The following is a 12,694-nucleotide window of genomic DNA, read 5'->3' on the forward strand; positions in this document are numbered from 1 at the left end:
GACACGACTGAGGTAGGCTGGCATTATGTCGTGTGTTCGAGCTGCTTGTATGGAAAGTCATTGGGGGCAAAAACACTTATAATTCTTATCAGTGAAAGAATAAAATCACACAATGCGCTTTGTTTGAGTCCCGCAATTTTCCTGATTATGTCTCATTGCTCTGACACAGCACCACTCTCCCTTTCCAGAGGAGCTAAAGGTCTGTAATAAAGTTTCGTGGGTCACTGTGCACATCTCGGGGGCCCCTTTTGTTCCCCATTCATTGCAGATCGAGTCAGACGTCAAGGCTTTCAAGATCCTACGTTTTTTTTCATCTGGCTGGCTTTTAACTTTCAAGACTTTACCTCATGTTTCCCCCCTTTCATGCTCCTTAAGATCTACAAGCACCTGCAGCAACGAGGGACCACAGAAGGAGGCACTTTGGACCGTGTGAACTCGAACAGATAAACCAGTCTGCAGTCTTTTCACCCTCTCTCTCTCTCTTTATTCACTAGCCTCCAAGTATCTTGACAACCTTGCCTGGTATTTTGGCAGTCCCTTGAGTGTTGATGTCAGCTGAGGGAGGGGAGGAAGGGACAGAGAGAGAGAGAGAGAGAGAGAGAGAGAGAGGGGAGGGGGAGGAGTGAGCGGGCTATTCAAGGCACTTGTCCTCTGTCTCCCTCTGAGCATAGAAGAGGGGGGAGGCGCACATGCATTGAGAGGAACACACACACATACACACACACACACACACACACACACACACACACACTCACACACATAGTGGCGGCCACATTTTCACAGCCTGCTCTTCAGACTGACAGCAGCAAACGGAGTTGAGAGGCAGCACGTTAGAGCGAGGGAGGAAGAGAAAGAGGATTGGAAACAAGGGAGGCATCCACAGAGGAGAGGAGACCACACAGGATTTGCCCCCTTTTTTATTTCTCTTTTATCTCTCCAGGAGCCATAAAAAGATTCTCCCCCTGTACTCTTCTTGAACTGAACTTGCTCTGCTGCTACAAGGACCTGCACCCTGCCATGGCAGCCCCGGTGGGACATGGGAACACCGTCTCCCTCTCATCTTGCTCCTCTCATCGTTGGACTTTCCTCTTCTGGGCTCTGTTGGCCCTTTCAAGCCAAGTGTGGGGCTTTAATCTGGATACTACTCACACACTGCACAAGTTGGGAGACCATGGCACCTTTTTTGGTTTCTCTCTAGCACTTCACCAGCAGCTTACCCCCGAGCCTCAGAGCTGGTGAGTGGATGAATGCAGCACTGAGCTTTGTACCCTGTGTGTCCTTTTTTTTGTTGCACCTCACATACTTTAGTTTAAATGTGCATTATATCATATATCTGCACCTGCTCCTTGTGCTAAATGTTCACCATACTATGGATTTTTTCATTTTCAGGGCATTTAAAAACTGACATTTAAGGTTGTGTGGCTGCTACAGTCAGCACTTCTTCGCTGCACCAGTCCTCAGATTTGCTAAATCATTGTTGCACTCATAACGCTGAACTGGGTGCAGGAGTTTTTAGCATGTCAATGTGCAGCATGTGCAGCAAGAGCTGTGTGAGCTCTGAGTGAGTAGACGATGATTTACATTAAGTGGAGGGTGTATGAGAGCTGGCAGGCAGTGATTCCTGAGGAAAAGAGGTTTTTGAAGTGATTTCTTCCAGAGCACTTCAGGTCTGATGTTGACTTCACACAAGGGGAGAGGAGATACTTAGTAGTCCTACAGTGTGTGGGGCTGTGTGGATGTGTGTTCATGGATGATATGTGCGTGAGCTTGTCTATGTGACTAAGCTTATCTTCTGATCTGCTATGATCTGTTTGCCAACAGCTGTTTTGTTGTGTCTCTCAGTGTGACTGGAAAACTCATAAGTCCTGTTCCCGTCCTCCAGTAATCATGAATAAATAATATCAGCAGTTCTGCCTGTAAATCTTCAGAAATGTGCACTGCATGATGGTTAATAAGAGATGGCCTTAATTTACCTCTCCTTAGGTGAGAGACTTTGTGATTCATATTTCATCTGATGAGGTGCATGAGTGAACAGTGTTGTTACATATCCATCGGACAGATCTGGGGTCTGTTAGAGGTCTGTACTGTACTTTCCACTACAAATCCAGTTGGCATAGTTATAACAATCCTAAACCTTCCTAAAAGTTTACAATTTCAAAAGTTGTATGTGAAATAATTACTTTCAAGGCTGCAGCAAAAAAAGAAATACATTTGATGCATTCATATATATAGTGGTAGAAGCAGCATTCAGATCATGGACTCAAGTAAAGTAAGTTAAAGTTGTAGTACTACAGCTTAAAAATGCTTAAAAAAACAAGTACAAAGACAGTATGAATAAAATTAATAGTATTTGCTGTGCAGATAAATGGCCCCTGTGTGTGTTAAACTGTACGTTATTTACTATTATAGTATTGGATAGGTAATGCAGTTTGTTGTGGTAGAACTACTTTCATGTCAATATACTTTTGGTTAGTTTAATCTATGGTCTAGATCATGTTCTATAAAATCATCATGCAGTAGAAGGTGTAACTTTGTAAAAATCTTTATCTTTATGCAGAGTAAATAAATGTTGTGATGTAAAAGTACAATGTTCCCCTCTGGAATGTAGAGTTGTTGAAGTAAAAACTTGAATAAAGTGGAAAAACATAGGTAAAGAAGAGGTAGGACAAACCGAATACTACACTTAATCGTATACCAGGTCCCTGTTTTGGACCTCTATATATACTTAACCGTTGGCTCCTCAGTTTACTCGCGCCGGAGTCACCCTGTCGCCTGGTAAGACCGGGGCATTCATGCAGTCACATAGACCGTCAGAGCGAGAGTCACGTCGACCCTCTTAAATCTGCTCACTATCCAGCAGCATTCCTGGAACTTATTTTAAAACTGGACTATGAGCCTAAAGTATTGCATCCCTTACTACTTTGGCCCGTTTCAAACTGCAACAGCAGCCGGACTCCTGAGGTAATGCTAATGCTGCACCAGTGCAGTTAGTGCCAGGAGGAGACAGTCAGTAAACCATCCTGATGTGCTGATGTGATGCATCTACTGGAATAGAGTGGGATGAATAATGCTGTTGCCAGTATGCTGTGACATCACATCTACTGTCTGCATAGATGACTTTATAATGGTTACATCTACTGTATCTTTATGACTTGCAGGGCTGTTGTCATGATTTCAGAAATTCTGAGGTCATTATAAAAAGTTTTCCAAAATGTTTTATTTTGTGTGAAAACCATGTTTCCCCAAAGACGTCAGCTTTTCATAAGCCAATATAAGTAATCATGTTTACATGTGTGTGCCACATAGAAGGTGATGTGAGATGAAGAATTAAAAAAAGGATCAGAAATCCCTCTAAAATACCACATAAAGAAATCAAGACTTTGAGAAACACCATTGAAAAAGTCATATTGTGATTAGGCATATAGAACTTAGGCATTTGGAAGTTTGTACAAGAACTGCATTTTTTTAGCGATAAGATGATGTGCACTTTTGTTCTGTTAACCACTCAGATACATCCTTATTGGCCATAAACATAGGAAAGCCATATGTCCTCTGAATGCCATAGGTCTTTAGTTTGTGGTTGTAAAGTTCTAAAAACGCTGTGATTATCCTAGAGGTCACAAAAAAAATTCTATCACTACAATAAAATGGCTACTTGGGTGACTAATATCTTCACACATGGATGCAATTGGGCTTATTGGATCCACAAGAATCTCGGTTTTCCAGTCAAACCCAATTTATCCAATTCCAAGACTGTTTAGAGACCCCTGTATGCAGAAATATTTAAATAAACAAGTTATATAACCGGAAAACAACATATTTATACTGAATGGCAATATCATGAAGTGGACATGTAAAATTAAAAAAATATATTATATATCAAGGGACCCCTGTCATTATCGCCATCCCAAATTCATTAGCAAGCAGTTTCTTGTTTGCGCTTTAAAAATTACTGGAGCAACATTAGCATTCATGTGGAGTCATGTTTCCTTCCACCTAGTGAATGTAAATCCAATATTCACTCACTTTTAGCCAGCTCTGTTTAAACATCAGGCTTTTAGCTGCTAAATGCTCCACTGTGTTCACCAGCGAGCTAGTAACTAACTGTTTCTGTCTGTCTGCTGTTTGGTGACGAGCAGGACACTTACCGTTAGCTACTGTTGGTTTTTCAGGGCTATTCCTCTGAACGGTGCCATGGCAACGGTCATTATGAAATAAAACAGCTAGCGTTAGTTAACTTTAAACATTGAGCTCAGACTCGCTGTAGAGCCTCTATAAAGTCGAAGGAAGATTACAAATCGGTTGATAATTATCTGTACTGTTCGTCAATACAAGCAACTTCTTTCTTGTCACATCGTTTTGACTTTGTCATATAATACACTGTTATTATAAAGATAGTTTATAACTGCTTTAAGTTTATCTGCACGACGAAGTGTCAAGTATTTTAAAAAGACTATTTAATATCCATCAATGTAAAATGTAAATATGCTGGCTACTCAAACCTGCAAATTCCCAGAAAGGATTCAGTAATTATGATATTGAGTCATCATGGGTGCATCATTGATGACTTGATGATGATTTCATCAGCACTTTGGGACTGTACCAGTTCAAAACACTTCTACTTGGATGTTATTGCACTCTCAGTTAGATAAATGTATAATTCAGAAAGCAGCAGAGCAGTTATATTTCCTGTCTGAATATTACATCAGCTTCATAATAGTGCCCTCTCTGTGCTATTGCAGTTGATATCTGGGAGTTCAGTTTTCAAGGTGCTCCCATCATCTCTGCTCTTCTGCTCTTCTGTTTTTAAAACATTTTTGCCTCCAACTTACTGTAATTAGATGCTATTGACTCACTTTCTCTTTATACTATGAAGGTTTGGGTTACTGTCCCCTGTGGCCATACTGTGTCGTCCTCATTGTGTGTTGTGCCGCTGGAGTCAATGATGAAAATGATATTACTGCTTTGATGCTCTGTATGGTGCTTACTCATGGCTGTATCACACAACCCGAAATGCTAAAGTGCGAATAGAAATCAGCTTAGTCATACTGTTACACTTCAAGAGTTTCACCGTCTCTGGTTTTAGAGTTGCACAGATTTTTGGGGAGTTTGTTGCTTATAAGCATCAGAGGAGTTTTGTGTGTTTCTTCAAAGCCAGGATCATACACTTCGGGGCACAGACATTCAGCTTTAGGCACAGCTGGTAGGTTTATGGAATGAATGTCTTTTTGTTCAGTTTTACAGTTTCTCTTCACTACAGGCGTATGTCTGCCCCCTAAACTCCTCAGCTCCTATTCAGTACGGCAGCAAAGGTCAACCCCATGTGACACGATGATCTCATATTGACCAGTGTGCTGTAATGAGATCCTGTTCAGGGACATGTACATGGAAGGAAGTTAAAGTATGCCACAATAGCCTCCTCTAAACTTTCTATATCATCTCTTCTGGTCGTTGTTGTTGTCCTGAAGGCCTCAATCTGAGGCCTATGGGGCTCTGGGGCTTCTTCTCCCGCTGCTGATGCCAGACACAGGATAAGATGAGAGGGTATTTCAGTCTGAGTTATGTGTGCGTCTGCTATTTATACGGCAATGAGAAGTGCTTCCGCTAATAGTTCACCACCTGGCGAAGACAGGAAGCCCCCTGAGCTTTGTCCCACTGCTGTCAATCTTCCTGAAATGAGCTACTTAATTTTTTCATACTAATCCTGCCAAACAGAATATAACAGTAAAATACACCTTATATTTTATGCGATCATACATTTTGAGAATATTTAAAAGAGAATTGGTTGTAAAAGCAAATGTGTCAATAATGTAGGTATGAATGCTGTATAGATGCATGACGCATACTTAATCCTTACATTTTCACCAACGTGTAGATTAAAGATTAGATTAACAGAGTTTTACAGCCAAGCTAGCAGCTCTGAGCTTATAGCCACAGAATTGTTTTAGGCAAAATGTTAACAGCATTTAGCAACTTGACCTTCAGCAGTTCAAATGTTTACCACATTCAGAATTTTTAGTTGAGCGCATTAGCAAGCTAACACTTTCTAATAAGCGCTAAAAACAAAGTACAGGTGAGGCTGACGGGAACACAAGCGGTTTTGCCTGAATTTTGATGATTTCACTTGATGAAAGGTCAAGGGATCACTGGTTATAATAATACATCTTGAAGGGAAAATGAATATGTGTACCAAATTTAATGGGAACCCTTCCAATAGTTGCAGACACATTTCACTCAAAGTTACAAAATGTCATCTTCCAGGTGGTGCTAGATTAAAAGTGAATGAATCACCAAAGTCATTTAGATTCATCGTCTATATTTTGATATTTCAGTCGGCACCAATGCGTTGGAGCAACATACTGTTCCCTCATTGCCATTCCTAGAGCCACGCTGCTAGCATGACTAATAAATAGTCATGATAGTCTATATTCAGGATCAGCTGATTCTACATACTGCAAGCTTTTAATGTCACACACTTCAATATACTTATAAAAAACCTCATTACAACATGATATAGCATATAGCGTTCTGTATGTAAATGCTCAGCTCACTGCCAAAGGCTTGTAAATCATACTGTTCCCGACATGTGTGCTGGAAAGCATCGAGACTTACAATTTCTTGTAATTTCCTTACATTGATCTCTGCTAGTTGATTTAGTGTAAAGGTCTTTCTCTTTCTTTTAGAGGGCTTTGACAAAAGGTGGGGGAAGGCAGTTCTGATGCAGGTCACAAATCATCTGTGATGGATCTGTATCTGGCCTTGACATACATCTATTGTGTTCAGTCCAACCCAATTGTTAGCCTTCCTTTTGTGTTATGTTTTTAATTGAAGCAGCGATTTCCTCTTTCTGGAGATTATTGGCAAACTAATTAACGATGTCTATTTCCTGAACCATGTCAGTTTGTTTTTCAGGTGCAGCATAGCCACACTATGACAACATTGTTAGCGTGCGATTGATCAGACTGTCAGATTGTTGATGTCAGTAGAAGTAGGGTTGACTGTAGAAAGTAGAAAGTCTCAGGTTGCAGCGAGGTTCATGTTTACCATGTACCTGCTTTGGTGCCTTTCTGAGGAGAGTCTCAGTGCCAGTGGGGCCTCAGGTAGCCGATATAATCCCAGACATATAGTCTGCAGTTCTGTTTCACAGGCTGACTTAGAATCTGAAACAGAGCTTTTTGAAGTTCCAAATCATCTTATTGAACTGGAGGCCTGATTAGCACAACTTAAAAAACAAGAGTGAAACGTGGAAGTGATTTTTGGATGACCTTCAAAAGGTTGCAGAGATTGCAGGAGTCAGTTAGGCTGCAAAAGATAAGAAACTCAGCACTGAGCAGGTTTAGGTCACTATAAGGCAACATTTATTTGTATTAATGTGATGGTTTGACATTTTGGAAAAAGCACGTTGTTTTTTTGTAGATTGTTAGATCAGATGGTCGATACCATGCTTGATGTCCTCATCTAACTCTCGGCAAGAAGGCAAAAAAAGTATTTTTTAAAAGTTGCTTACTTTAATTTTTCTGTTGAAATGCATTTGCCGTTTTCCTCCATGAGTCAAACACAATGCCCTCTGTACCGTCCAGTACCATTTCTTTTAACACACATATAAATGTGTGTAAATGGGGCCCAGCATAACTGCCTCAGACATTCATAACACAATGAAGAATTTCTGGGGGTTCATTTGCATTAAAATAGGCAAATAAAAGCTGCTTTTTCAGCCTCAGCTTAAGAGTTGAGAATGAACCTTCCCCCTTTTCCCTCCCTAATTCAATTCATGATTTTTCTCTCATGCTCCCTCTCTCTTGTCGCTAAATCTTCTAGAGGCCATTCATGTGAAAGCCTCGTAAATGTAGAAACTTGCGCTGTTGCAGTGCTTATAAGAGATCAGAAGGAGCAAAGGGTTTATAACATGGGCTTTGCAGTCGGGCATGCACACACACGCACACACACACACACACACATACGATTAATGCTCTTTACTGCCTCCCACTTACTCTCTGTCTATTTAACATTCTCCCATTCCTCCACGCTGGGCTGCTTGGACAAAAGCTCGGTGGGAAGCAGCGCTGCCCGGACGAGAGCTTTCAGGAATATTACTCTGTGGACCATGTGCTCACTGGAGGCAGAGGACAATCTGCAGAGTCAGGAACAGAAACATGCAATTTAGAAATTGGATGGAGATGCAGATAAAATGTTGGCAGTGTAGGAGGAACAGGAGCTGATTCTGCATCTGCACTTGTTAGCAGAAATAGTTGGCAGATAAAGTCCTGAAAAGGTTTCCGCTATTCTGTTGCTTTATAGTAAACATTATTTTTATTAGTATTATCTTTGGTGTTAATTAATCATGTTTTTCTTTGCTATAAGGTTTGCTTTCCATGTTATTTTGATTTCTTTTTTTAAACTCAGCGGTTAAAGCGGTGAGTTGTCTATGAATATGGTATGATCTGTTTGTGGGGGAGGGGTTGAGGCGGGACGGGAGCTGCAGGGATGAATAAATCATGGAAGGCCTTCCCTTTGATTAAATATGAGTGTGCGCGCGTGTGTCCACGCATATGTGTGTGTCCATTCTGGTCGACTCCGGTAAAGAAGCAGTTTAATCAATCAGCTGATGGCGGCTCTACTGGGAACCGATACAGAGCTGTGATCTGAAAGAAGCTGTGGAGAGCAGACAGGAAGAGGAAATTACAAAAGATGTGGCTTTTTGTTTGTATTTATAAAAAAATTTTTTGCTGATTGATAACGGAGGAAAGTCTTTGGATACAAATGGCCTAATTACTTTAACGTTTGCGTTATCACACTCACATGCTTATCATTTCTAATTTCCTCAAACATTTATGGGTAAAAGCGCTCCACTAATGTGAGCATGTGTTTTCATTGTTGGTATCTTGTATCAGGTTCAAATGAATTGCTGAATGAATCTGAGGTCTTTGTTTAAGATGCACAAGATCTTTGTATATTCAGACTTAAGTGTTTGCTAGTTTATAATTTAAAACAGATTGCACCACATTAATTAGTTCTTAAGTAGAGATTTATTTTTCACTAAATATTTACACCCTGTAAGCCCAAGATGTAACTATTGCACAGTTGAAGTTATCTAAACCGACAAAACGCTTGATAAAAGAGCTAACATGAATATATGATCAGACGTAATGATGTTAACCAATAATGCAAACTGAGAAGATTTTAAAATGACATTTTACAAAAATAAAACAATAAACCACAAATTATAAAACATTGATATAATACGATTAAATGCTAAATGAACCACTAACATCATTGGATTGATTAGTATCATTTTTATTTCAAACAATACTGAATATAAAACATATTTCTCCATGTAGGAACATATAAATAAAACAAAATTATACTTACATTTGGAAAGGGTTTGCAGTTAAGTTTAATGACCTCACAGTTGACGTCACATTACTGTTTTATATTTTACTAGATTAGAGATTAGATTTAGCAACTCACTTAAAACTGTATTTTGTAATTATGTGGAAAATGAATCTCTCTCTTTGTTAATTATTCTCCTCCCTTAGTTGCCGCCTTTTTTCTTTTCCTAAGTCTATTTCCACAAAATGTTTCTTTCTCTCTCTGTGTCTCAGTCTTGCACTATTACGCGATCACACAGATGTGACCTGGAAACTCTTAATTGATCACAGGTGTGACTTCTTAAATGTGTTTGTCTGTTTATGTGACAGACCTGTCCAGGGTGTGTCTCTGCTTTTAACCCATTGCATGCTGCTTGTCCGATCCCGTCCCATAAAGATGGATGGATGGACAGTAAAGGAAAGAAAGAGCAATTTAAATAGAGGCAGACTATAAGAACTAGATCTAGATAGACAGATCAATAGATGGACGAGTGGATAAGGGTAGGAGAAGAAAAGGAGGAGATGAAAAGGAACAGGGGAGGGATGGTGTAAGGGTTGTGTCCTCTTTACACTTTAGAACCTAGGGGCAAATCATTACCCCATCTACGCCTGGAAATGTTCACTTATTGATCAGGAGTGGGGCAGGTGGTGAGCTTATGGGTTGTTAAAGATGCATGTGAAGTGAGGATGGGGTTCCCATTGTCCTCTGAATCCACAGTGTTTGTACCAATCTCCTTCCTGAAATATACTTTCACCAGATAGAAGTTCCAGTGTATTTCTGTTTGTTTTAAATTGATATAAACTGCCCTTGTGATCGTCCTTGACTAAATCGTTAAAGCAGGAAGTTGAGTCACGTCCACTGGGAGTGAACCACAATATCCCAAAGGGGTTTTTGACATGGCCTGGCAGCTGTTTCTGTCTCTTTTTTTGCCCTTTGTTGTGCATTACCCAACCCCTTTTCCTACGCTTCCCAGAGTGGGAGAGAGTTGAGATGTTAAAAACGTGATGATTCACAGCTCGGTCACCTCATTCTCAGCTGTCATTTTCTCATCAGCAGAGGTCAGGTGTGAAAGCGGGCATTTTTTCTGAAACAGCTTCGTTTTATGAGACTGATTGTCACAGCCGACGCTATTGGACAGGCGGCGGCGGTCAGTGTGCTGATCCATAGTTTACACAGTTGTTCCACAGCCTTCTGTTGACTGATCTGCACGTGTGTGTACATGTGAGGGAGTTTATGAACACGTATTCAGGTCCGTTTGTAGACTCATGCTTCAGTTAAAGTCTGCATGCTTACATGTTTTCCTTTGCATGTATATAGTATATGTATGTGTGTGTGTGTGTTTGTGTGTCCAGGTCAGAGGTCACGGTCTTGCCTCAGGGTAACAGAAGTCCTAAAGAGCCCCCTGGCCCCCATGCTGATCCTGTAGAGCCACTGTCTATACAGCAACAGCCTCACGCTGCTCCCCGACGGACAGATGTCAAAGTGTGTGTGCGGGCAGTTTAGGAGGGATCAACTGAAATGGTCCTGAAAGTAAATATTAGAAACGTTTAGGGTGTAATTGATTCAACATTTTGCTAACTTTATTAGCCTTCAGCCCACGCCTGGAAAATTCCATTTGAGGGTTGGGATTAAAAAAAGTTTGGATTCCATTGTTAAAGTTTCAGTTGCTCTATCAAATGTAAGTGTGAAAAAGCTTCTGCCCCCTTAAGCACATTGTTTGGATGATGTGCAGTCACATTGAGGCCCTTCACAAATTGAGCTTGTGTGGTCATCACATTAATGTCTGATCTTCTTCCCAGTCTATTTATCTCTCTCTCACATCTCTCCTTTTTTAGAGAAAGTCCTCGCTTTTCATAAACAAACAAAACCAGATTTCACGAATTCTCTTGGGATAAGGAAATACCCTTTCGGCACATGTTTCTGTGTTTTGTTTGACTTTGTATTGGTGTGTTTACATGCTGCTTTTGCTGGGTGTGTGCACTAACAAAGAAAATGCAGCCTTATTTTCAGCTTAACAGGCAAGGTCTTTGGAGTTTAATAAATTGATTTTGAAAAGGTTTTTAGCGATACAAAATATGGGGAATTTGGTAACCCGTCAAGGAGGATGCATCCTGCAATAACACACATTAAAATTGACTACATTGGATTTTACAAGATGCAAGTGCCAAGGCATGAGGAAAGGCTGAACATTGCTGGACATGTTTTAAGGTAATTTATTAAGATGAGGTGGATCAATATTCTTGGGCGTAGCCGTTTGTCTTTTTGCACGGTTTCTTTCTTGATATTTAGAGAGAGGATGCTGATCTGAATATATGTTACATGTGTGATGTGTAGTTGTCCAGTCTGTCTCTCACTCTCAATCTGCCTGTATGGGAAGCTGAATGCAGGGATGTGACTCCTGAGAGAGGGGGAGGAGTGAAGGAGGATGGGATTGTCTGTATTGATGGGGTTTAGATGGGGGAGGGGTGGAAAGGATGGTGGAGAGTGTCGGGGTCACTGCACATGCTCCCCTCAATGAACACATGGGTCTGAGCGTCGTGTAATGAGGGTCCTGTGTGTGTGATGATTAGCTACAAAAACATGGAGGATTTCTATGACAACGGAGGGCGGGGTTATAAATCACTATTTCAGTGGTTTTGACAATGTTGTGTAACACACCGTTATTGTTTGCTAATAGTGCCATGGCTCTGTGGACAGTAAGGTCATCAGCCTCAATGCTAATTAGGAAACGTTAGCATGCTCACGCTAAACTAAGAGTGTGGACATGGTCAACGTTATACCAATTTAACATCAGCATCTTAGCGGTATCATTGTGACCATAGTAGCATGCAGATGTTAGCATTAGCTATTAGCTCATGGAAATACTTTATCGCCTTTATACAAATCCTGTACGACAAAGTCAAGTATTATAATGAAACAAAGGTAGAATACCCTGTTAACAGATTGATTTGGGTGTCAAAATATTATTAGCCTTTGTTTTAATCTGTTTGTCAGGGTGGGTGCTGATGCAGGCGGGGCCCAGGTGCATTATCTAATCTGTGTAGACAACCTGGAAAATGTAAATAACACAATCACACACACACACACACACACATGCTGTGATGTCCGGGTCCATGTGGGTATTTCACTAGACACCATCACGCTCAACGCCATGACTGCAGCGACAAAACAACCACTCATATTACACACGCACACACACACACACACACACACACACACACACACACACTCACACACACACACACACACACACACACACACACACACACACACACACACACACACACACACACACACACACACACACACACACACACACACACAC

General features: G+C 40.8%; 1 protein-coding gene across 1 annotated transcript in view; it reads left to right on the plus strand.

Annotated features, from left to right (window-relative positions):
* The first annotated feature begins 911 nt into the window (after nt 1–911).
* Nucleotides 912–12,694, plus strand: part of itga7 (integrin, alpha 7) — a 34,014-nt gene continuing 22,231 nt past the window's right edge. Inside the window, exon 1 of the mRNA XM_054616232.1 lies at nt 912–1,235. Coding sequence (XP_054472207.1) covers nt 1,018–1,235 — 218 coding nt within the window. The 5' untranslated portion in view covers nt 912–1,017. The remainder of the gene's footprint in view (nt 1,236–12,694) is intronic.

This window comes from Anoplopoma fimbria, chromosome 17, assembly GCF_027596085.1.
Source record: "Anoplopoma fimbria isolate UVic2021 breed Golden Eagle Sablefish chromosome 17, Afim_UVic_2022, whole genome shotgun sequence".
Lineage (NCBI taxonomy): Eukaryota > Metazoa > Chordata > Actinopteri > Perciformes > Anoplopomatidae > Anoplopoma > Anoplopoma fimbria.